The sequence below is a fragment of the Urocampus carinirostris genome, chromosome 5 (assembly GCF_059441175.1).
Source record: "Urocampus carinirostris isolate Australia breed hairy pipefish chromosome 5, RoL_Ucar_1.0, whole genome shotgun sequence".
Lineage (NCBI taxonomy): Eukaryota > Metazoa > Chordata > Actinopteri > Syngnathiformes > Syngnathidae > Urocampus > Urocampus carinirostris.
Genome location: NC_142353.1, coordinates 24,072,982 through 24,098,327, shown reverse-complemented (window position 1 = coordinate 24,098,327; position 25,346 = coordinate 24,072,982). Strand labels below are relative to the sequence as shown.

General features: G+C 39.9%; 1 protein-coding gene and 2 non-coding genes across 4 annotated transcripts; all 3 read right to left on the bottom strand.

Annotated features, from left to right (window-relative positions):
* Positions 1-2,146: 2,146 nt before the first annotated feature.
* Positions 2,147-2,219, bottom strand: trnav-aac (transfer RNA valine (anticodon AAC)). Its single transcript has one exon. It is a non-coding gene; the product is annotated as a tRNA-Val (tRNA).
* A 503-nt stretch (positions 2,220-2,722) lies between these two features.
* On the bottom strand, positions 2,723-2,795 carry trnav-cac (transfer RNA valine (anticodon CAC)). Its single transcript has one exon. It is a non-coding gene; the product is annotated as a tRNA-Val (tRNA).
* Positions 2,796-5,450: 2,655 nt separating this feature from the next.
* On the bottom strand, positions 5,451-25,244 carry LOC148365830 (LHFPL tetraspan subfamily member 2a protein-like). Of its 2 annotated transcripts, XM_088336266.1 has the most exons (4): positions 25,102-25,244; positions 23,283-23,353; positions 9,288-9,837; positions 5,451-8,366 (listed from the first exon to the last, which is right to left on the bottom strand). In XM_088336266.1, the coding sequence occupies exons 3-4, from the start codon at positions 9,676-9,678 to the stop codon at positions 8,110-8,112; spliced, it is 648 nt and encodes a 215-aa protein (XP_088192392.1). In that variant the 5' UTR covers positions 9,679-9,837; positions 23,283-23,353; positions 25,102-25,244; the 3' UTR covers positions 5,451-8,109. The 2 variants fall into 2 exon arrangements, with proteins under 2 accessions (XP_088192392.1, XP_088192391.1); XM_088336265.1 differs by lacking the exon at positions 23,283-23,353.
* Positions 25,245-25,346: the final 102 nt, after the last annotated feature.

The window sequence follows — 25,346 nt, the reverse complement described above, 5'->3', positions numbered from 1 at the left end:
TGGATTTGCTGGCCCGGCCCGAAAGGGGCCCGAAATTACATATTTTATTTATAAGGAGGGGTGATTTATGATAACAAATTAAACTCTGCCTTTTGTTACAACATCTAGGCCTAAGTTAAATAAAACTGTACAAACATTTACATATTTTATATTTCTGTGTCTGCACTGCAGATGTTACATTAAGCGACAATCTGTCATTGACGGGTTTTTTTTTTTGAGGTAGCGAAAACATTTAAGGGCGTCCGTCATTTTGACGACTTGATCATTGGGCCATAATCCACAGCAGCAGTAGTAGTACGTCCTTAAGATTTTAGCGCAGCACTTTCATTGAGGGGGTGTTGACGTGTTGTGCCCTTTTCCGACTCCCATGCAAATTCCCCCCCCCCCCCCCCCCCCCCCTGATCGTATTCTATATAAAACGCTTATTAAAACAATAAAGCGAGCTAATTATAACAATTGGGAGATCCTAGTCTATATAACGCGTTTATTTAAACAATAAAGCGCGATCGTATTCTACAAATTGCGTTTTTTAACGCGGATGAAAATGTCACCAACGTCAATGTACGCTTCCGACAAAAGCGATCGTATTCTATATAATACGCTTTAAAACAAAATAAAGCGAGCTAATTATAATAATTGGGAGATTCTAGTCTATATAACGCGTTTATTTAAACAATAAAGCGCAATCGTATTTTACAAAATGCGTTTGTTAATGCGGATGGAAAAGTCACCAACGTCACTACGCTATGATTTCCGCAATCACAACTAATTGTACACAAATAATATTTGATTTACTATAATATCCATACATAGTTTAAGTATATATTTTTAATGAACATATATTTATAATTATTAATTAATTAAAAAAAAAAAAAAAAAAAAAGCAGGACCGAACCCGACCCGACCGTATGACTGACATTTCAGGCCCGACCCGGCCCGAAATTGCCTCGGGTTCGGGCTCGGGCCATAAATCTTAGGTCTAACACAGATGTCAAATTTTCTTAAATCGGCTACATGGTGCCCGTGGGCACCATGGTGGAGACCCAGTTCTACAGCTAGCCTTCTCTAGACCAGGCTAATAACTAGGCTATGATTATTCCCAGGGCAGCATGGCGGCGCAGTGGTTAGCGCGTGTGCGGTACAGATCTGATATAATATAATAATAATAATAATTTCCTTGTATTGTCATTCTGTGTAACAATGTACACAGAACGAAATGTCGATTGCACCTGACCGTTGTAGCGAGCCGATGCAGCCGCAGCCAACAGAGGGCGCCGCCGACCACTTTTTAAGTCTTAGGAATGACTCGGCCGGGGCGCGAACCACCGACCTCCCAGTCTCAAAGCGGGCGCCTTACCATCTAGGCTACTGAGCTGGTTGTCATGAGATCAAACCTCCTGTGTGGAGTTTGCATGTTCTCCCCGTGCTTGCTTGGGTTTTCTCCAGGCACCCCGGTTTCCTCCCACATTCCAAAAACACGCAGTGTCCCCTGCCCACTGCTCGAGGATGGCTGGGATGGGCTCCAGCACCCCCGTGACCCTACTGAGGATAAGCGATGCAGATATTGGATGGATGATTATTCCCAAAGATACATCCAGCCCTTCTGTCAATTGTGTAAAAAATGAATATGTTTTATAGCATTTTCCGTGGATTTACTCGTGTTATTTTAACTCTCCTACATTAGAACTTCTACATTTTATAGTGGTAAAATGTATTGCTGTCAGGGCATTTGTTTAATCGATTGTCCAATGGCCATCAAAGCTGAGATGAATATGTATATCATTTCCTTTTTCGAGGTTCTAAAAAGGGAAGCAAAAACTTGCAATGATGCTGTGTAATATTTGACCTCTAGATGTTACTGTATTAAGTAGTACAACTGAAAACGAGTGCTACACACAAGCAAGAATACAAACTACAGAGAATCAAAGTGACCAAACCGTCCCTTTTTTCTTCTGCTAATTGTTAAAGGGACGGAATTTCCATCACTATCAGGTAGGGCTCAACTTGCAGTAGAAAACAACAAATCACGTGAGTGAAATTGCGTTTTTGTTAATCTGCTTTTGAGTTGGTATAATTTACAATGGTATACATTGCGATTGTATGTCATCAATAAAAGCAATAAAAACATAAGAATATTAACAAAAGATGTTTCCGCCCGGTCTCGAACCGGGGACCTTTCGCGTGTTAGGCGAACGTGATAACCACTACACTACGGAAACCTGGCGACTGTTGAAGGCGGTGCCGATTCAAAATGCAGGGTGCGCATGCGCTCAATGTTCAGCGTTAAATCTGTGTTTTCAGGCACCGAAATGCTGTTTAAAAATGCTGCATAAAACCATAAATGTACGATAAGATAACAATTGTACAGGGGGAAGCAACAACAAAACAAGACCTCATTATCTCCCTTTAATATTAGAATGTATCGCTTCCAGCACACGTTATTTACGCTTGAAATAAGACATAATTCCAATGAATATATTCCCCTATTTACACCGACATTCTTCGTTTTAATCCTAATTTAGTTTTAACTGGTGTATTACATGTCTATCATTCAAATCAAGTCGTGTTTTTTTCTACAGCCCTTAATTACAAGGAGTCTCAAAAGGTCTCAGACTTATAACAATTGTAATCTTATTAGTTTATGCCCAGCAGGGGGCACAAGTATGTAGTTTATAAAGGAATGCAATCTAATCAGTGAAACGTAATATGTCAATAAAAAGAGTGTTTCCGCCCGGTTTCGAACCGGGGACCTTTCGCGTGTGAGGCGAACGTGATAACCACTACACTACGGAAACTTATGCTCTGTTACTACTCTGCACTCGTCCAGGAGGAAATGGTGCCCCTATGATCCGAGAGTTAAAGGGATCAACAAACCATTTTCAATATGTTGTGTATGAAAACCTACCATTTTTATACCTCATCTCATTAGCTGCACCGCTTATCCTCAGTAGGGTTGTGGGGGTGCTGGAGCCCATCCCAGCAATCATCGGGTAGTGGGCAGGGGACACCCTGAACTGGTTGCCAGCCAATTGCAGGGCACGCAGGGACAGACAACTCGCACGCTCATTCACACCTAGGGACAATTTGGACCAGCCAATCCACCTGAAATGCATGTCTTTGGAATGTGGGAGGAAACCGGAGTGCTCGGAGGAAACCCACGCAAGCACGGGGAGAACATACAAACTCCGCACAGTAAGTCCGACCTTAGAACTGTGCCGCACACGCGCTAACCACTGCGCCGCCGTGCTGCCCACCTTTTTTATATATAATAGTATATTTCTTTGTAGATCTGTAAATATCTTGTCCCCCAAAATAGTACAATACTGAATATAAAATTGAGTGCTTAAAACGGAACATTATTTGGGTTTAATTCTGAAAAGGTAAAAAAAAAAAAATAGAAATACTACAAAAATACTATTAGGGCAATACAATGACACCAAAATACTACATAGTGAAGGATTTTTTATTTGATTTAATTGACTATAAGGGATTTAATATAATACAAATTAAATTTGTTGAATGCAGTGGGGATTTTTCATAGAAGGCTGAAGTGTAGAGTGTTTTGGCTGGGGAATTTTGATAGTCGGGCGCCTACGAGGGAATTAGGCCTTGTTTTGATAAACGCTTGGCATTGCTTTGAGCTGATAAGCTTTCTTGTTTTGAGCCCTCCAGAAATGGCGGCGTCTTGTCTTTCGGCGAGGAGGTGGCGACTGGGTGGAGGCCACGTGAGAAGCCTTCCGGTGAGGAGGAGGTGACATTGGCAGCCCCAGGGGAGGAGTCAGCATGATCCATAGGAGGGGCCGATGCCCCGACGTGTCAAAAAAAACGGAACACGGAAGAGACAAGACAGACATACAAGATCGGAGAACGAGAGATGAGAGGCTCGACAAGACTAATTAGACTCATTCGATAGTAATTGGGCAAAATTCGATGGAATTCACTTAATAATAAATTAAGAAAATAAATCTGCCCCCGCGTGGAAAAGCCTCTCTTGTCAATGTTTCCCTAATTTAAGAAAAGAGCATGCATTTGTTAGGAGAATAAAGTTTGTGTTTGGTTAATGGAGTCAGATAACTAATCCGAACAATTTGGTAAACGCTATATTTATATTACCGGTATAGTTTTTTCCCCTAACAATTGTAATATTAAACCACAAAAAATGCAACTTCAGTAATATTACTAAAATACTAAAGAAATACCTCTCTCTATTATAGATACGACAAAATATTAATATGGAAATACTTAAAAATACTAAAAAAAACTACATTAATACTATAACACAAAAATACTATTTCAGGCATAAACACCACAGAAAAACAACTATGGTAATACTGCAAAATACTACATATATAAGACAAAAATTATACTACAAAAAAATTCAGTACCACAAAAAATACGGTTGTGAAAATAATTAAAAAATATATACTACTGCAAAAATACTACTTATATGCTGCAAATATAAAACGACAGTGAGTTATATTACAAATACACTACGGAAATACTACAAAAATCTAACTGCAGTAATACTACAAAACTAAATGTCAAATTTAGTAATTTAAACATGGACTTCATATATTATTTATTCTTTTAACTGTTAGTTTCATGACATTGGGTTTCAAACTAATCTATTTAAAAACAAGTATAAAGAAATACAATATGTACATGTCTGCATGTATAGTCATTCATAAATAGAAAAATTGTTTAAGTCTCCAGGATCTGCCCCTTGGCCAAATATTGGAACCCAATGTGCCCCACGACTCCAAATTGTTGCCCATCCCTACACTGCAGTCACAAAAAGGCCGTTTTCTTTACGTCTTGTCCCATGAGAATAAGTATGAAAAACGTTTACAAAAAGGTCAGTTACTATTTCCCCCTTAAACTGTTTCTTAAAACCCCAAATCACATTCCAACCACTGCAGTTTGATAAAAATACGTTTTTATTCATATAAAGTGTATTTCTCCACACTAACATCAGCAAATTCTCCATGGCCAAAAACATGAATATTCTTGTTGACCACCGGATGTCGCCGTAGTGTGTAGTGCATCCAAAAAACAAGTGCTATAAAACAGAAGTGAAAATACAAACTTTAGAGACTCAAAGTGACCAAACCTCACAACTTTTCCTCACATTTTGTTACCCAGCCTTTCATGGGATTTTTGGTTTTGGGGGGGTATGTCTAGCAGCAAGATGGCGGACAATTATATACGCTCTCCCTAGTTGAGCATCATGTTATGTACAATTAAATTCAAATTCCTCGATCCACAAGTATATTTAAAAAATGCACTCTGATAAGCTAGACATTTTAAGTATACATTATTTTACCTACTGTATGTGGCCTAGGTGCCAAACTAAGTTTGACAATTCTGCTCTAGGTGATTCTGATATTATGTAAAATAAATGGAAATTTCTCAAACAAAAGTAAAAAAAAAAAGCACATTTATATATGTATTTCTTTCTTAATATTCAAATCAATTTTCTTGTTTTTATAGAGAAGTTTTTGTAACACTAGGTCGTGCTAAATAATACACAATGTCCCTTAAATGCAGTAGTTCTCAAATAGTGGGGCAAGTCCCCTTGGGGAGTGCGATGCTCTGTCAAAGGGGGCGCGGGCGCGTTTGACTTCAGGGAAAGTATTTTTTCCACTTACCGAGAAAGTTCAATTGCAACTCCACTACACTAGAAGGCAGTGGTGTTTTAGGTGGCATTGTTTTGTTTTAACTTAGCCTCCGTACAGCGCATTAAGCACAGAGTATAAGCATTGAGTATGAAGTGTAGGAACAAAGTGTCGTAGGACCCAAAGAGACCCCATGAAAAAAAATATTTAAAACGGATGCGGAGACAGGCGAAGACAGACGTGGTAAAGAGACAAACTGAAGTCTCATCCCATGGCACTTCGCTGCGACCTTAGAGGGAGACGAGCAAAGACCTGTATGTTTCCTTTCTTAAATTGTTAGGCAGTGGACAGCATGAAGCCAAATAAACGAAGCTGTCACTCCAAGACATTACACCTCGATCATGCTCGAGTTTTTTTTCAGCGAAACGTGCTGAAAGTCATAGATTTGGCATGGACAAAGTAATGTGTTACCATCAAAATCGAGTGATCACTTTAAACTAAAGATTGATCTTGTGGAGAGGCGAGCGGATTTCTTTTACCCTGGATTTCACTGCTTTAGTGTAAGAAATCTCCCATTGAATCATTGGGTTTCGGCTTTTACACTAACTGGCTTACTTTGACAAAAAATCTTGAGTTGGGTTATAAAAAAAAAAAAGAAAATTAAAATGGTGAGATTTGGTCACATGGAGTCTCTGTAGTTTGTACTCCTCCTTGTGCTTTGGAGCACTTATTTTCGGTTGCATGACACAATACATCCAGTGGTGAAATATTACACAGTATGTCTGTAAGGTACAGGAGCCAAAGGTTTTTTGGCAACAATGGTGCAGCATGCACTAAGAACTGTGAGCAAAAATAAAAAACTTCTACAATATAACTAAGATGAATTGAATTTTTTAGTGGAAACATTCAAGGTGTTGAAATGGGTTGCGTAATCTAACCCCTAAACCTTTTTATTAGCGACAACTGCTGAACCCATTGAAAGTCTGACAAACAACAGTTTAATTTGATGTTTTTCCACCCATCCATCCATTATCTGCACCGCTTATCCTCAGTAGGGTTGCGGGGGTGCTGGAGCGCATCCCAGCTATCTTCAGGCAGTGGGCAGGGGACACCCTGAACTGGTTGCCAGCCAGTCGCAGGGCACACAGGGACAGACAACTCCCTCGCTCATTCACACCTAGGGACAATATAGACCGGCCAACTAACCTGACATACATGTTTTTGGAAAGTGGGAGGAAAGCAGAGTGCCCGGAGGAAACTCACACAAGCACGGGGAGAACATGCAAACTCCACACAGGAAGATTTGATCTCACGACCTCAGAACTGTTCCACACACGCTCCAACCACTGCGCCGCCGTGCTGCCCTAATGTTGTTCCATTGAAAGCAATTTGACAGCATCCCAAAAAACTAGTTAAAACACACTTCACAGTATAGACTTCATTCACATTTTGTGGGTTAATACAATAAATTTTTAGTGGTAATAGACTAGCTAGCCGCCTAATTAAAAATATTTTTAAAATATTTCACTGCAAATATCCATGTTTCCCGATAGGTTGCACAACAAAACTTGTTTTATTAGTGCTTTGATTCCTGCCATATGTATAAATACCTACAAATATATGCAATATAAATAAATGAACACACACATAAATCACGTAATACCTATATACTGTATCTGACAAGCCAATCTATTCATTTATTCATATGCATTTTGTCATTGATTTATTTATGTATTTATTTTGCCCTGTACTTTGTCGCGCATCATGTTTTGTGAGGTATTGTGTCAGGTTTTTGTCTTGTAATTTATCATAATTTTGTCGTGAATTTTGTCGTGTGTTTTGTAATGTTTTAGTCATGACGTGTTGTTTATTTTGTCAGGGATTTGTCGTGTATTTTGTCATTTAGTTATGTTTTTTCATGTATTTTGTCATGTATTTTGTCTTGTATTTTGTCGGCGAAGACCACACATATTACCTATTCAACCAATTAACAAAAAACAAGTGAGAAGACAAAAAAGGGTAGCTAGCGAGCACAAAATGGCATTTGAAATCTTTTTAAATGATATATCTCAAATCTATTTTGATTAACATCACATTTATCTAGGTTTGAAATTTTATATTATTTAATGATCGACTTTGGTTGGAAAATGTAAACCCCGGCGGCCCGCCAGGGACTTTCAATAGTATAAATCCTATATGACATATATTTGTTGGTATTTATTTATTGATACATTCATTTTTACACACGGCAGGATTGGACTTTCATAGATTTGGTAGTGCGATAAATGTCATTTAATACGTTTTTTTTGTTTGGAGAGCAGGTGTCAGTTTTTTGATTGAGTTTTATAAGTTTTGTGTGCAGGTGTTGGTACTATGCCTGACTGGGTTGTATGCACATTACCACCAAAGTCTTCTCAACTCTGCCTTATTAAAACTGCAAACAGCTCCAGCTTCTGATCTCAACAAGTCCATTTTCCCTTCAGTCATGCAGGCGTCACAGCACGCAGATGAGACTCTTGCCCCCCTCAATCTCGTCCTGCACTTTGTCGCTAGAGGTGGCGATTTCAGCCTGCGCTGACAAAACGGCACAAACGAAAGTGGCCACGGTTCCTCCGATGGCGGCGTAAAAAGCCCATCCCAGGGAGCACAGGGCCGGCCTGAAGGGGGAGGCCTCCGGGCCGCAGTACCCTTTCACCTTGTCGGAACCCCAGCCGGCAGGATACAGGACGAGGCCCACCAGGAGCAGCAGGCCTGGAGGGTTAGGGAACAAAAAACAGATCCTGGCTCAAGTGCTCACGGGTTACTTTTGCAAGACCACTACCATTAATGAAAAACTTCTGCCTTTACTGTCATTGATAACAACATAGTGAACGTTGTTTGCAACAAGATTTGACATAGCTACTCCAAGGGGTTTAAAACCAGAGGTAAGATCGGGCCTAAAAAAAAAAAACAGGCCCGACTCTGCCCAAGTTTGACCAATTAACTTGATTTGCAGGACTGAATTTGAAAAACAGCCCAAAATGTCCTATTTTATTTGTAAGGACTCTGGAAAAAGAGAGATTTATGATAACAAAAACCTTATTTTTGTCAAACAAGACTGTACAAACTTTAACATCTTTTATATTTCTGTTTCTGCTGAGGTTACATTAACTGACAATTTTCCATCATTGAGCAATTCTTAAGAGTTTAAGGCCGTCCATTATTTTGACAGGATGAAAATTGGGCCATAAGCCACAGCAGCATTACGTCCTTAAGAATCTGGTGTGGCACTTTGCGAGGCAGAGATACAAAGAACGAGTGGATCATAGACAGAGACAGAAGAACATTTTTTGATTTGACATTGCAAGAGTCTAGTACACTACATGTAGTGATGCGGCAACTACTGTTTTTTGCGGACCCTGGTCTCTTATAGCCAAAACTACCCAATGTCTTGAAACACTGTGATGTTAAAGTAGTAACATCACAGTGCACTGGGACCAGATACTGATTTAATCAGTGTGTTTCTATTACATCATGGCCTAAACTACTAGTTTCAAAACAAAGTCAGCGAGAGAGAAGTCTTGCCTGACCCAGAGGTAATAATTGAAATTTTGGTCCCAACCTGGCCCGAAATTCAGGTCGGACTCAAGATGTTGCCTTTGTCGTATACAGTACAGTCAACGCACGACTTACCGGCAACGGCCTGCATGACTCCGCAGATGTTGAAAATGCTTTTCTTTAGAATGCTCTGGAAGCACATGCTAAAGACAGAGATGCAGGCCACCACGACGAGAATCGATATCCCCGCCGCCAGGAACAACATGGCCGCCTGCCAAAAGCCGCTGGCCACCTCGCCGAAAGTCCCGGCATAGGGCCCGCAGTTCACCCCTCCACCCCGGGTGGCGAGGTCAAGACAACGACTATAAAGACCCAGGGAGGGTTTGTACTCTCCGTGGTCGGACTCTGAGCGAGGAGACCCCAGCAACCAATCGGGGCTCATGAAGGCGATGAGCTCGGCGAAGGCCACCACGATACTGAGCAGCGTCCACAGCATGGAGCGACATGTGACGATCACGTGGCACATGGTGGTGGTCTCGGAATCGAACTTCTCGAGGTCCTTCAAACTTTTGAGGGGAAACTTGTTCTCCAGGAAATGCGTCCACTTCGGAAGGTTTTCAGATGGGAAAACTTTTTCTTATTAAGAACTGAAGCAGCTGCCCTCCTCCATAGTGAATTCAGGAACCTATAGACGCACAAAAAGAGAGGGGAGGTTCAGAGTCCCAGATACAAACAAGCACTTTTCCGGATCTCGCTGATTCATCTTTTGTTTATGAATGGGCTGACGTACTCGTACATGACTCAGAGCAAAGTGCGATCTTTCTTCAAAATTGGCAGGGTTCTACTGCCAGAAGTCTGCCAATGTGATTAATCACGATCCTATCCTTGTATTAGTCACACACTTTCTTTGACCCAGTTAGCGGAAATGTATTTTCAATTCTTGATTAACAATAAATTCAGTTACTACCACTTTATTTAAAACTGGGGTGCCTTGTATGAGGTGTCCTTAATATGTTGAAAGTATATTATCTCTATTAACTATGTGTTAACAATGCCAAACTGAGTTCAAAGAGCCTTTATATTTTTTTTCACCCCACTGATCCGCTCTTATCTTACTTTTACCATCGGTGTTCAGGATAGGAGGCAGGATAAATGGAGGGAAGAGAGTGATTTAATGCTTGTGCATTTAAAGTTAAGTCATGTTTATTTGTATAGCCCTTAATCATAAAAATTCTCAAGGGACATAACACATCACTATTACACCATTACAACATCTTATTTAGGCCAATCATATTTGTGCATATTAGGCATAAGTAGTCCATATTATATACTATTTTGTAATTGTATTGTTTTTGTTTGGAGTACCAGGGGTTCAGAGCTAATTACTATTGACACTTTGCATTGGATGTCACGTTGCCTTCCCTTAGATCCACGATGGACGGCAGAAGAACCCTAGCATTCAGCACAAGGATTTGAGTCATAACAAATCAATAAGGACAACTTAACAGGCTGTCGGACTGTTGAGAAGCAAATGCGTGTCTGTACGATGTCAACTGTCACTGAGATACGTCATGACACATACCATTGGAAAGCTTAAACTCTTGGGATTCAACATATCCATTAAAAACGTACTCATCACAGAAACATCACATTCAGTCTGAAACAAAATACATAAATTGATTAGAAGATTTCTCTGTTGTATAGAAATTAGGACCCTGCAATAAGTATGTGTAACGCCACTATTGATTCATTTTCACGCACAATAGTGATAAAGACGCGATAGGAGAATACACATATTTACAACTCTTTTACAATGTCTAAAAAAAATTGGCCAAAGTAAAATACACTTTTTCCACACACAGTCTGGATCCGGCCCCAGAGCCAAACTGAGTTTGAAATCCATGTCTTAATGGAAAAATGTGTCTTCTTTAGCCTCATAGTGGTAAAAAACAAGTAAACAAATAAACAATATCAATTTGAATAACAAGCAAAAATACATGAAAATGTATGTAAACGTGCATTTTATTTAATACTCATACAGTAGGTCGAGAAAAACATGAGACCTGTCCTTGGGCAAGACACTGAATCCCTAATGCCCCCAAAGCCCCATGCGGCCTTGCATGGCTGCATGGCCGCTATTGGTGTGTGAATGTGTGTGTGAATGGGTAAGTGTGAAGCACATTGTAAAGCACTTTGGGAGGTCTTCTTTGACTTGAAAAGCGCTATATAAATGCAGACTATTTACCATTTACCTAGAGGGACTTGACAAGATGTTCTGCCATTTTGCCGCTACAGGTACCCCAAAGACCACAAACCTTGTAAAAGGCTGGGCAAAATAAAAAGAAAAAAGGTGCAGTTTAGTCACTTTGAGTCTTCTTAGTTTGAAATCTCCCCTGTGCTTTGTAACGCTCGTTTTTGGTTGCACTACCCAATACAGTGACATCTAAGGGTCAACTATTGTCCCTTTAAGTTCTGCCATTGGAAATTGATTCATGAACATATGAATTGTTTTCATTTTAATGTCGTGCAACCGAAAACGAGTGCTAAAAAGCAAAAGAAAGAATACAAATTCTGGAGATTCAAAGTGACCAAAACGCACCATTTCACTTCTCATTTCTAGCCTTGTCTTTTTCAGGTTTTTGGGTACCTAGCAGCAAGACGGCAGACTATTGTGTCAGCTCTCATTAGGTGAGGCTTTAGTTCTGTAAAATAAATGCTCATTTCCCACTGCATAAAAATGCATGTTCTTATGATAGTTCAAGTATTTTTGCCTTTTGTGTAAGAAAAATAATTTTTAAAATGTTGTTTACCACTAGGAGGCATTAAATAGCTGACTGACATCACAAAGCCAAGGGCATGACATATTGTCAACTCGAAAAGTTAAGCGTTAGCTTGTGTGAAATTTTGGGTTGGGCCTCTTCTATTCTGGTCCTTGGTGGACTTTTGTCCCTGTGTGTGGTTTTAACACAGTAGCAATTCAACAAACGCAATACTCGATGACAAGAAAGGGGCCCAGCAGACGGGCCGTTGCATCCCGTCTAAACAGCATGTTGGCGTAATTGCTAACGCGCGGGAGGCCGTGACAGTTTATAAGCATATGGACAACAGATTATCATGAATGTTTGTTTGCCCTGCCTTTGTTTAAACCACCTTAGCGGATGAAACCACCCGGCTTCCAAAGTATCAGTATCGCACTGCTCTTGGTACTGTATAGAGCAGGGGTGGCGAACAAGTTTGACAAAAAGAGCCGAAATTTTTAACTGTGAGAGTCAAAGAGCCACACCACGCACTGACCTGCCATGACAGACAGACACACACAAACACACACAATTTAAAACATATTATTTCCCATAACACACTCCTCTCACATACAACAAGTGTTGTTTTTGTGTTGATTTCAAGGAAAGTGTCCACCCTCAATACTTACAAAAAAAAACTAAACATGAAACAAGGCAAAGAGCTGCAGTATATAGAAAATATGATGAGGCAAAGAGCCGCATTCTTATTTGCCAAGAGCCACATGCGGCTCTAGAGCCGCGTGTTCGCCACCCCTGTTATAGAGGGTTTAGAGACCACAAATAAGCGGCTTTGCTCCTCTGATGTCACAAATTCTATAGATACCGTTTTAAAAATTATTTTAGATACTAAGTCATGGATGGCAGAGAACTTCCTACAGCTCAACCAGGCCAAAACAGAGGTTTTACTCATCTGTCCTAAAAGTCAGAGAGAGAAACGTTTACCAAAACTGCATGATTGTAGAAATCTATAACACGTTACTTTTTTAAAAAATTCTAAATTTAATTTTATTACACATTTCAAAAATATAACTAAAATTGGGTTTAAACTTATGAAGACTATATCCAGATGCTTTAGTATTCACTCATTTAGATTATTGTAATGCCCTGCTCTCCGGTCTCCCCTTCAAGACTAATGGCAGCTTGCGTCTACTGCAAAATTGAGCAGCACTTGTGCTTTCAGGGACTGGGGCGTTGGATCACATTACACCAGTTTTAAAATTGCAGCATTAACTCCCCATGAGTTTTAGGATCGATTTTAAGCCGATTTCACTAGTTTTTAAATGTCTTAACGGTCTTGGGCCATCCTATCTGTCTGATTGGCTTTTATCATATGAGCCTTTGTGGTTACTGAGGTGCTCTGGCAGTGGTATGTTAACTGTTCTTAAGGTGATGACCAAAACCTAAGGTGAGGCAGAATTAAAACACTAGCCTATGGAACGGTCCGCAGCAATCCTTGATACTTTTAAGGAAGCTCAAGACCCACTTTTAAATAGGGCTTTTAATTGAGAGTTTCTTTTAATTAGATTATTTTCACTTCTTGTCATGGTCGCCTTGGCGACTGGTCTGCCCCGCCCCCTGGGCACCAGCTGAAGCAGTTCAACTAATCGCGTGTCTGCTATTTAAGGCTGGATTGTGGGCTTTGCGGGTGCTGGCTCATTATATTTACACATTCCCCGGTCTGTTATGCCTTGTCCTGTTTTAGTTTAAAAACATTGTCCGTTCTGTTATGCCTTGTCCTGTTTAGTTGAGTTGGAAGAAACAACTGTTTGTTTTATCATGTCCCAGAGTTTTGGACAACTTTTATTTTGGTGAATAAAAGTTTTGGATCGTTACGCAATTGAGTTCTCCCTTCCTGCCTCCTGCCTCCGTTCTGGTCCGGTCACCCCTTCCACTCCACCACGCCTCGTGACACTTCTAAACTTTCACCGAAGTATACTTTACTTTCTTTTTCACGTTTTTATGTTTTAGTTCTGCAGATTTTAACTCTTTTTTTTTTCCTTTTTTTCAGTGTTTTTTCATGTCTGGGTGTTCACACACTAGTAGGGTGTGGTTAGATGGCTAAAAACCCTTCATGAGGCCATCTGCTGCCATTTCTATGAGAATGGATGAGCCTCCCTCGGGTCCCTTTCCTTTACATGTTTAGTATGTACCCGGCCATAATTGTATTTATTTATTTATCTTTTAATTTTTTAAATTTTTAACTACTGTGTGTCAATGTATTAAGTGTTTGTGTAGTGATTGTTGGCTGGGTAAAAAGAAGGGGATTTTATTTCCTTGTTGTCCACTGAATGTTTGATACAGCACTTTGGCAATTCATGGGTTGAAAAGTGCTTAACAAATACATTTTGATTTGATTTTGATTTAATGGATGGCTGGATGGAGCTCCCCTTTAAGTGGCAGCTCTTTCAGTAGTCTCATTATGTGAAGAACAGCTACTGTAGGGCTTTAACGTTTAGTCGACGTGATCAACGAAAATCGAAAATAGAAATATTTGACGATTAATTCCATTGTCTACTATTGTTGCCGGACACATTTATTAACAGGGTGAGGCATCTTAATAACCTCTGCTGAGTGTCTCTCATGCGCAAATCCATCTATGTCTTGACCGGTAACATAGAAAAGTGACAGTGTCAACATCAAGTACGTGTACCAGAACTTCTAAATATTGGGAGCATTTTAGCCTTGATATGGCGAATAAAAGGTCCAATTGCAAAGTTTGCAAAGTGGACCTTGTGTATTCTGGCAGTACATCAATGACACACAATTGAACAGCACGTTCGACAGTTAAACAAAACAGAGTCAGACTCGCCTCTGTAAGATTAGCCTGTAAATAACATTCCAGCCAATACGGTTTTGATGACATGCATAGTCAAGTCATGCTTATTTGTATACCCCTTAATCACAAGGTGTCTCAAAGGGCTGTACAGACCATAGATTATTGCAAACTACAGACTATTACTACACCATCCCCTGATCTAAAACCTACATGAGGGCAAGGAAAAACTCAAAAACCTCAACATAAGGAAAATGAAGAAACCTTGAGAGGGGACCTTACGTGAGATAATCCCCCTTTCCAGGATGACTTGGCTGCAACAAATATTGCAATAACAAATAATATACAGATATTGTCAACAGGAAATTTAGGTCATTCATAAGCTATAGAATAGAAGTGTGTTTTAAGCCTAGATTTAAACAATTCCACTGAGGTTGCAAATCGAATCCCTATTCTATACACGTATATATTGCTGTAAAAGAGCTTGAGCTTTATGCCGGAATGTTCTTGACAAACGTATTTGAAGTTAAATGCGAGTAGTGGAAAGAACAAACGTCATTTGTTAAAACATTAAAAACGACAAACATCAGTTGATGAAACAGTTTGATTTCAAACTGTTGAGAATCATCAAGTTCCTTTGCTACGGACGTTGCAGTTGACCACTGAATGTACTGAACCACATGTACATAATAGTTGTTTTAGTTACTGTTCTCCTGTTGCTAAAAAGCCAAGTTCTTGGTTTTACAGGGATCCATTTTTGTCACTTTATTTTAATGTATTTTTCATTCTCCTGTCCTTATAAAATTGACAGAGGTTTATTTATGTATTTAGGTCCTTACTGACCTGGCACTGTGCCTAATTAGTTTTTTGGGAATTTTTATTTAATTTTGTACGAATCCGCCTTTTATTTAAAAAACTAAATAAAATACATTTTTCTTTGTATTCGATTTTTTTCTGTTTATTATCATTTGCCACATAAGTGAATCAACCTCATGATAAATTAAAGAAAAAAATAATAATTATGTGATTATTTGACCAATCGTTTCAGTAGTCCGTGAATAATTGACTATTAAAAAAGGTGTTGGTTATTGCCCGAAACTACTAAGAAAGAAAGCTGAGTTCAAAATATTTTCAGTTATTTTGCCGCACATCATATTTCTTTTTTAGAGATTTTAATCGTCATTCCATAGTATCTCTAGAGTGGTATCCGATTCTTGTATTTCTGCTGTGTGTGCAACTCAACATCTCCCCCCGATTCCAACATGGCGGTGACTCGATACCTTCAGAGGTGGATGTGGGACGCGCAATGTTTTCTCGCCCTCTTGCTGCAACACAAGTCTGGACTCGAATATACGAGATTGTAGCGCACGCAGCAAGACGCCAAATCTTTCACAGTGGGCAGCGGTCGGAAGGCCGAGATGAACTTTGCTTTGAGAAACAAACCGTCTCCGGTGGACTTTACAACAACAATATCACAATTTCTTGTGATTCCTTGTCGTTTTGACAGCTGTGTACTTCCATCGCGGAATAAACCGATTCGAATGAATGTTATCAAACTGTGATAGGAATTCCGGCTCTGTTTGGAAAACCAGCTCTTTCGGCTCAGGTCACTAACAGAGACGTCTCTTTTTAGGTATCATGTTTATTTATGTATAGCGCAAACTCATGTATAACACACACCCTTATTTTTTTATTAAAAATCTGTATAAAATTTTGTTTCCCTTTTCCTCAGCTCAAACTTAGCAGTAAGATGCAACAGGATTTGAAACTGGGTCACGGCAGGGAGTGCACTGAAACCTAACCACTCTACCAACAAGTGATGTCGATGGCACACAAAAAGGCATTCGATTTTATTTCATCATCACGTTATTTTTATTCATTGTACCAAAAATGAATGTTAATTTCATGGTGCATTTCACATGTTACAATGAAAATTAATTATATTATATTCCAAGCATTGTATGAAACAGACATTGTTGAATATGTGCACCTATGAATAAAATCATATCTTGGCAATGTAAACTATGAACACAACACCAACATAACATTTAGGCGACTTCCTACTCCGAGGTAGAAAGGGGACGAAAAAAAGCGATCCAACCATTTTCTCAACCGCATCAAGGTTTCTTATTCCACTTTCATTCCAAAAGAAACGGTTCATCTCTTCTTTACACTTTACACCAACGATGTTGAATGGATGCACCAGATATTAAACAATAAAAATGTCAGAGTTCTTAGCACGCTAGCGATACAGTACACGTTGTTATCTTTACACAAACCAGGAAGTATAAGCTGGATTTCTTCTTCGAGGTGGATGCTGGGTGACCACTCACAGCGCCACACGCCGTTAGTGGCGGAAAGAAGCACTACAGTACTGTTCTGCACTCCGAAAAAGATGTGCAATCCAAAATCTAACTAACAGCAATGTCCGGATATTTTTCAACATTCAAAAAAAAAAATGATCTTATCTATCGTTCGTAAGTCGAACAACGCTAAAGAAGTTACTCAAACTTATTCAGAATTCCAAATTTTTAATCGACACATCTCTTCTCTATTAATATTGGAGCTGGCTTGAAAGAATGTAACACGGAGGAAGAGCAATGTAAGCTAAGTCATTCTCAACATGTTTGCAGTTCTTCATTTATCTCCAACCTTCAAGAGAGGACAGCTGGATCCAAAAGAACATTACAATACTGACAATACAACGTGTTAATCCCTTTTCCATTAGTGATGAGAGCAAAGACTACATTTTTAGGCCTGAATGAGAGGACATGTTTTGGCATGGTGGAGCCGCAGACAAGCCATAACATTGTGAGGCAAAGAACACTTATGCCCTGCAGTGATAAGTCAAGAAGGAACAGTCCTCGCCGATCTTTACAAAGTTCATCAAAGCACAAGCACAGAGAAACAAAGTCTCTCTTGATATAAAACGTTTCAACCGTGAAATTTGATCAACCATAAATGTGGAGCAAATTGCAGCAGTTCTGGCATCCAAACACTAAACAACTTAAAAAAATGAGTTTACAGGAAAGACAAACATATAAGTACTAAATGAAGATAAGTGGTCCATCCTTTCAAAGATCAACTGTCCTCTCACTCAAGAAATCTCTAGGAAGCATGACAAGAGTCACATGTTATTAAGACCAAACAGAAAACGGACTCATTCATTGCTTGTATACAAACAGTTTGAACTCTGAAGTGTTTGCCTATCACTCAAGTGTGAATTTGCACAACCAAGTAAGGAAATCTTGAGACAACCAAGCAGGCTGTCCTGATTTTGAAGTAAATGTGTATTACAACAGTACTTCCCCTGCATTGTGTGTTGCCACCTGTGACTTTGAAGCTCAAAAGTTTGACGACAGTTGCGAGAGATGGACTCTGACAGCAAAGTTGGAAATGAAAATCCAGGCCATCGAAATGAAATTCTACAGGACACTTGTAGGCATCAGCTACACAGCCCATGTGACAAATGAAACAGTGCGCAACACCATCATAGGGCACGTTGGAAGGTACCGAGAATTGTTGTCAGCTGTGTGCAGATCAAAACCACAGTGGAACAGTCACATAACAAGATGATCAGGACTGGCCAAGTTCATTCTGAAGGGCAGAAGAAGAGGAAGACAGAAAAAAACTGGGCCAACAATAAACATCAAGGGATTGACAGGTCTTTGCCACAACACAAACTCAGGCCAGGTACCGTGAGCAGTGGATAGAGCTGTCTTGAGTTGCGTCCTCAATGGTGCTCCGAAGACCCAGGCAGTTAAGGGATCAGTGAGCCATAGAAAATAGTTAATGGCCTAGTCATCATCACTTGAAGCTTAATCAGTCATTGTAGTTTCGCCTCAAGTGGAGATCATCAACTCCTGTCCTCAATGTCCCCTAACTCTCGTGTTTTAGTTGTTCAGTGTTTCCAAAACATCAAATGATTAAGATCATTTTATTGGTGCAACAACTAGATGGTTATTCGACACCTATTTGATTATCCGAATAATCCCCAACCCTTTGTGAAATCCATTGTTTTGATATCTTTGGGATTAGAAATTCTCCATTCCTCTATTACAGACTTATTCCGTTATTTTTACGTTCAAATAAAAACAACAATTGACAAATTTGTGGTTTTGTCAATTTTATAGTTTTTTGTATTGTATTTTACAAATAAGGATCTTGACTGAGACAGTGCAACGTTAATGGTTGTTAAAATATGTAAATTAGCACTTTTTTAAAATTCTATTTCAAAAACAGACATTAGAATTAATTTTATGTTGTTGATTCATAGATTAATCCACATCAAATTGGTTGCTATAGCCCCAATCAGTTTGAGGCTTCTGTCTTTGAGTCAGTTCTGATGGAGGGGCAGACAGAAGTTATGATATATGCATTTATTTTTTTTGCCTGTGACAATAAGCAGTGTTCATTTTACCTCTGAAAAGTGATGGGTCCCAGGGACTCGCATGCTCAAAAATCTATGGGTCGCAACAGAGATCTATGGGTCCCCAAAATTTAGTGTTATCGAGGTTGAAATTGTAAATCAGCGACAAATATATAAATAAATATATAAATCTATATATTCCTTCAGTTTTAATCATCACACTTAATTGGTAATACAAAGCAGTTATCATTTCAGATTTTTCAGTTCACAAAAACATTGTACATTATACAAAATAATATTGCTGAAATATTAGTCTATATATTCATGCAGTTTTAACCACTTTTTTCAGTTCATATATTCTTCGTGGTTTGCTGTCCCGCCACAGTTGTAATGCCTTCTCAAGGTCCAATTGCAGCAACGAAATTTTCATAGCTAATTTGTGGTTTTCATTGTCGTTGTGCCGATCCAATGTGCTTTTCTGAAAGTTCGTATTGCGAAATGATTTATGCAATCCAGTTTTTTTGTCACGCTGGGTGCACGCATCACAAAGCATGTAGCCTCCATTATCATCCTCCTCATAACGTAACCAGGAATATAATTGAGTCCATTTTGGCAGAAAAGTCCTTTTCTTGCTAGGAGTATTCTTTTGTTTATCTTACGTCAAATCATTCGCTTTAAAACACGTGTTTTCCTTGCCTTCGCGGTCTTTCGAAAAATTTCTCCGCCGTTTTTTCGAGCCGGAATTATTGCCGTTGTTACCACTTTCTGTATTTTGTTTCGACTTATTACCGACGTTAAAGAAATTACCAATTTTTTTGTTGATTTGCACCTAATACCAACTGCTTTTACAGAGGTATGCTTCTCTTTTACTCGACAACCACCAAATCAATGACGTCATCTCGAAGAACGAGATCTTGTTTGCCGAGATCGGTGCGAGATCAAAACAACAATGGCGGATCTGCCTGACGAAAAGTTTGCGGGAAATCTTTGTTTAAAAAAAAAAAGTAATCAGATAATAATGACAATTTGGTGTCAAAAAAGTTGCGTCCCATGGATGCATGTTGATTTGACACAATGCGTCCCCAGCAAAAATGATGCGTCTAGGACGCAGGGATGCGGGCAAAGGAGAACACTGTATAAGTCCCTGACAGTTACAACCAATCCAAAACCAATACAGACGCTCCATTACTTATGACCATTAGACTTACGTAAAACTGTAGATACAAACCTTTTTTTTCGGAATGTCGAAAATCATCCGGAGATTGCTGTAAAGTAGATTTTGTTTTGTGTGCACCTTTTTCCGAGTACAGGACATTAATGTAGTGCTTCTTTCCGCCACTATCGTCATGTGGCGCTGTGAGAGGTCCCCAAGCTTCCACCCCGATGAAAAAATCCGGCTTCTACTTCCTAGTTCGTGTGTAAGCATCTCTCCTTCACCTGCTCGTAATCCCACCGCTGCCACGAATGTAGCATGTCGTTTTGCTTCTCATTCATGAAAACATACTTAGAAAAACTTACGGTCTCTTTGGAGAGTGACAACCGTCAGCACCCGTTTATTGTAAACACACCGAACTCTCTCCAAGACTAAACTCTAGCGCTCCCCTACACGCTCGCACCAACTCTCGCGACATTCGTCGCCCTACTGACATCATTCACGCGCACCTCACATTCTTCGTCTACACTATCTCCGGCGCGAACTTCGACATTTTTATTGTTTAATATCTGGTGCATCCATCATACATGTATATGGAAGGTGTAAAGTGGAAAGAAGAGGCGAGCCGTTTCTTTTAAAAGAAAAGTGGAATAAGAAAGCTTGATGTGGTTGAGAAAATGGTCTTAACGTTTTTTTCCGGCCACATTTTACCACAGAGAGGGGAAAGTGTGAAGCATATTGTAAAGCGCTTTGGGAGGTCTTCATTGACTTGAAAAGCGCTATATAAATGCAGAACATTAACATTATGTCAGAACCAGAACAGAAACAGGACCCAATCGTTTGACATTCTCACACAGGCCTTTTATTTTATGGGAAATGGGGAGTCATGCACGTTAGGAAGCCGTTCTGGCGTGGAAGGACAGGAAGCCAGAGACCGACGAGACCGATTCCAATTGCCCGAGTTGATATCGGACAGATGGGGTCGATACTGGACAGGAAGGGACAGACAGGATTGACAACAAATCAGGATATCGATAACTAACAGGACCAAAATAGACGGAAACAAAACTGGAACCCGAAATTAAACAGGACAAAAAATAAACGGGAACAATACCGGACTGAAGAGAGATCAACAAGAAACCAGGACCGAGTCAGAATCCACGTCTTGTGGGGCAGAAGTTCGTTTGACGGGCTGACAACTGAAGCAAGAGAGCGCTGAGTTTTACATAGAAAGAAAGACAATCTCTCAAAGAGCAGCAGCTGGCGCCGCATGGGCGGGGCCAATTAGGCACCATAGCAACCGTGAAACACACGGATGCAGCCAATTGGGCGCCATGGCAACTGGGACACACACGGGCGCGGCCAATTGGGCAACCATGACACATTAACATTAACCTCTTGAAGCACATCTCCCAAAAGTAAGTTACATTTAACTTTTTTTTATCTTTATAGAGCACATTATTTGATGATTTTTTTTTAGTACAAAACAAAACAGGTTACTCATACAAGCCTTAAACATACTTATATAAACCTTAAACATACAAAATATAGCACTGAAGACACTTACAAACAAATTCAACTTACGAATGATCTCGTTCATAACAAGGGCAGCGTCTGTATGTACAAAACCAACATAAAAAATGTATTATTTTGTCGAACAAGTCAGTGAAAATGTTTAATTAGCATGCACAAAAGCATACAGTATGTGTGAATTGAACCCAACTCATACGCACATCAAAACGTCTACACACCCAGTCTGAGACTCAACACAAGCCCAGAACTCTCGCCTTTATGCTCAAAGAATCCACCGCAACTTATCACTTTTCCCCCTGGTTTGGTAGGTGGGCCCCTTCAATGCCTGCGCCGACTTTGCAATGGCCCCCTTGCACTTTGTCACACACAAAGCCCACCCAGCGATGCTCACGTTTTACAAACACAAAAGCAGGGTCCGCCCTGCTCTGTTATTGGAAAAGCAGAAAATACTTCACACTCTTCCACCACTACTACCATACCTTAGAACCTAGCAGAAAACCTATAAAATGTTTCTATGAGAGAGAGGGGATTTCCTCATATAAATAGTAACTTGCCCTTGATTTAAAAAAAACAGGCAGAATATTTCCTGGGATGTAGCAGCATATGCACAACTCCACGGGTACACTGAAAGGCTAAACTGAAGGGCTCACTGAACTTTAGTATGAAAGTATAAGGAAATCACCTGAAACTACTACGCTATGCTCAAATGTGTGAAGAAAAACAAATAAAAACTGACTTAATGGAATTTCGAAGAGCAACATCCAACCTTACAGTTAGAGTTGATACTATACATAAGTTATACATCCACATATCCAAAGTATTTGAAGCTACCCAACTTTGAATTGAACCAGTATTTTCACGGTTGAGGGACTTCGTACAGATCATTTAAAAAAAAAATATTTTAACCCTTGCAGTTTGTTTTGTCTTGTCTTGTCATATTTGACCCAGATCTGGAGTTATAGTCACATGTAAGAAATATCACTGGAATAGCTTTTTTCCCTATCTTGGCAATTTTGCGTAGATTCACCCGATACTCTCGCAATCTGAAGCTTAAATCATAATTGATGTGTTTCTTACCTCTTGTCTTCAATACTGTTATGTATTGCTCTCCTGTTTCTCCGATGTCTAGCATCACATTTTTGCAGCTGGTTCCAAATGCGGCAGTGAGACTTTTGATTATGAAAAAACAGTTTGATCACAACACCCCAATTTTAGCGAAATGGCTCCCAGTCCGTTTCAGATGTGACTTTAAGGTTCTGTTACTAACATACAGAAGAGTCCATGGTCTTGCCCCCTCCTATCTTTCTGATCTTCTATGTTCCTGCTTTTGTAAGTAGCCCCTGTTCAAATACTGGTCTACTAGCAATTCCAAGAGCCAATATGCAGGCTCGAGAGTGTTCTCCATTTGGGCCCTAATGTTGTGGAATGCTCTGAACATTGAGATAACATCTGCAACCTCAATGGAGGTGTTTGAATCTAAACTTAAGACACACATATTCCATACCTCATGAGTTATGTTGACTTCATACTTTGGTCTTCTGTCCTTGAGGGAGAAGGACGAGTGATGCTTGGTCCCTAGCATCAAGTTAATAGGTTGGGCTCAGGCTACTTCTGGCTTTTATACCCGCGAGCCGGGTCAGGCTGGAATTCTTAGGCCTGATGTTACCTCTAATTTCTGGACGGCATGTCTAAGATGGTTGGGAAAAATGTTAAGGTCAAGTAAGCCTCCTTCCACCAGAGGGCCTCAACCGACCTTTGAACTGGGCACAGATGTGTCTCATCTCTACACACTTGTGACTTATCATTCAGACCCTTCATATCCGTGACTGTTCGGACACTCTACTTTGTTGGGTCATTGTAATTTTCACCTCCATGTCAGATTGGTCTGTTTCCAGTTTCTTTGTCAGATTGATCTGTTTCTAGTTTCTTTGTCACTTTACTCCAGGTTTGGTTTTTGGTTACTGGTTTCTCGTGTGGGCATTTTTCGAGTTGCATCATGACCACTTGTTTGTTTGGTACTGTGGTCTTGCTAATAATTACCATACTTGTTTTGAGCACTCCTGTTCCAGTTTTTGCCTCCCCCACATGGGTCCATATTCCTTTAAAAGCGTAACAAAACATTTTGACCTAGGAGACCCTTTAAGTCAAGTCAAGTCACATTTATTTGAATAGCGCTCAATCACAAAATGTCTCAAAGGACTGCACAGGTTACAATTACACTATCCCCTGATCTTAAACCAACAGCCATGTAAAATAATTATAAATTTCTAGTCGGTGGAGTCCTTTAAAACAGATTTTTGCTTATTATTTAAATCAAAATTGAGTTTTAAATGGGATGCTATCTATTAGTTGGTTACTATGTTGTATCGGTGAGCTCAGAGCACACCGTGGCGCAGGATGTCAGACAAAGATGGGGTCGACCTAAGTGGAGATTCCACTGTGTAAAAATCTAAAAAAAAATCGACTTGTTTTTCTTTATATATATATATAACAGTTCAAATTATTACGATAGTATGTGGGGCGGCACGGCGACAGGGGTGGTTAGCGCGCAGCCCCATGGTGCAGAGGTTCAGGGTTTAAGTCAAGCTACCACAGCCTCCCTATGTGGAGTTTGGATGTTCACCCCGTGTCTGCGTGGGTTTCCTCCGGGCATTCCGGTTTCCTCCCACACTCCAAAAACATGCATGTAAGGTTAATTGGCCAGTCCAAAGTAGTCCCTCGGTGTGAATGAGCGAGTGAGTTGTCTGTCCCTGTGTGCCCTGTGACTGGCTGGCAACCAGTTTCAGGGTGTTCCCTGCCTACTGCCCGAAGATAGCTGGGGTGGGCTCCAGCACCGCCGCAACCCTACTGAGGATAAGCGGTGCAGATAATGGATGGATTGATGATAGTACATGTTTTTTGCCCTGTATTCAAATCTATGTGTTTGTTTGTTTTACTGAAAGTTTTTTATACTATTAGGAGGCACTTAATATTACACTGTCCCTTTGAAAACCCGTTTTGAGTCTATTTTTTTTACTCTAGGTGATTTGGTATTCGATTGATCTGCTTACTTTTGGTGCATGAGTCAAATAAGCTATTTATTTCATTTGACACACACGAAAAGTGTGTTGTACTATTAGTAATTAGCATGTAACTAAGTATTTGTCAAAGTAGCTACATTTCTATTTGTTGAACCTTAATGTTTTCTTTACACTTAAAGTCCGAAGGATTTGACAGCACTACACGGCAAAAGATTTACATATCAAAAGAAAAGTATGCAGTAGTCATCTCAATAATGTATTTGGCAGTTCATAAACCTCTCGGTTATAAACATGCTTTCTTACCTGATATAACGAAGGAAAAATAAGAGCCAACGAGGAATTGTCGCCAGTGGTTATTATCAAAAATTGGAAAGAAGGAGAAAGGGAAGAAAATATTTCTCGGAAAAGAAAGCTGCAACACAGCTCAGAACAAGACTTCATTCAAGTGTGGCATTTTCTTTCTGGCGATGCCTCCGCCCCTTGTTCCCTCCTGTTCGTCTTCCTCCATTTACCTCCTTCCCAACAATGATGACGTCATCGTCACTTTT

Coding starts and splice junctions, on each gene's coding strand:
- LOC148365830 (XM_088336266.1), bottom strand. CDS start 9,678: ATGTGCCACGTGATCGTCACATGTCGCTCCATGCTGTGGACGCTGCTC. Junction 8,367..9,287: donor AGTCATGCAGGCCGTTGCCG/GTAAGTCGTGCG, acceptor CTAACCCTCCAG/GCCTGCTGCTCCTGGTGGGC.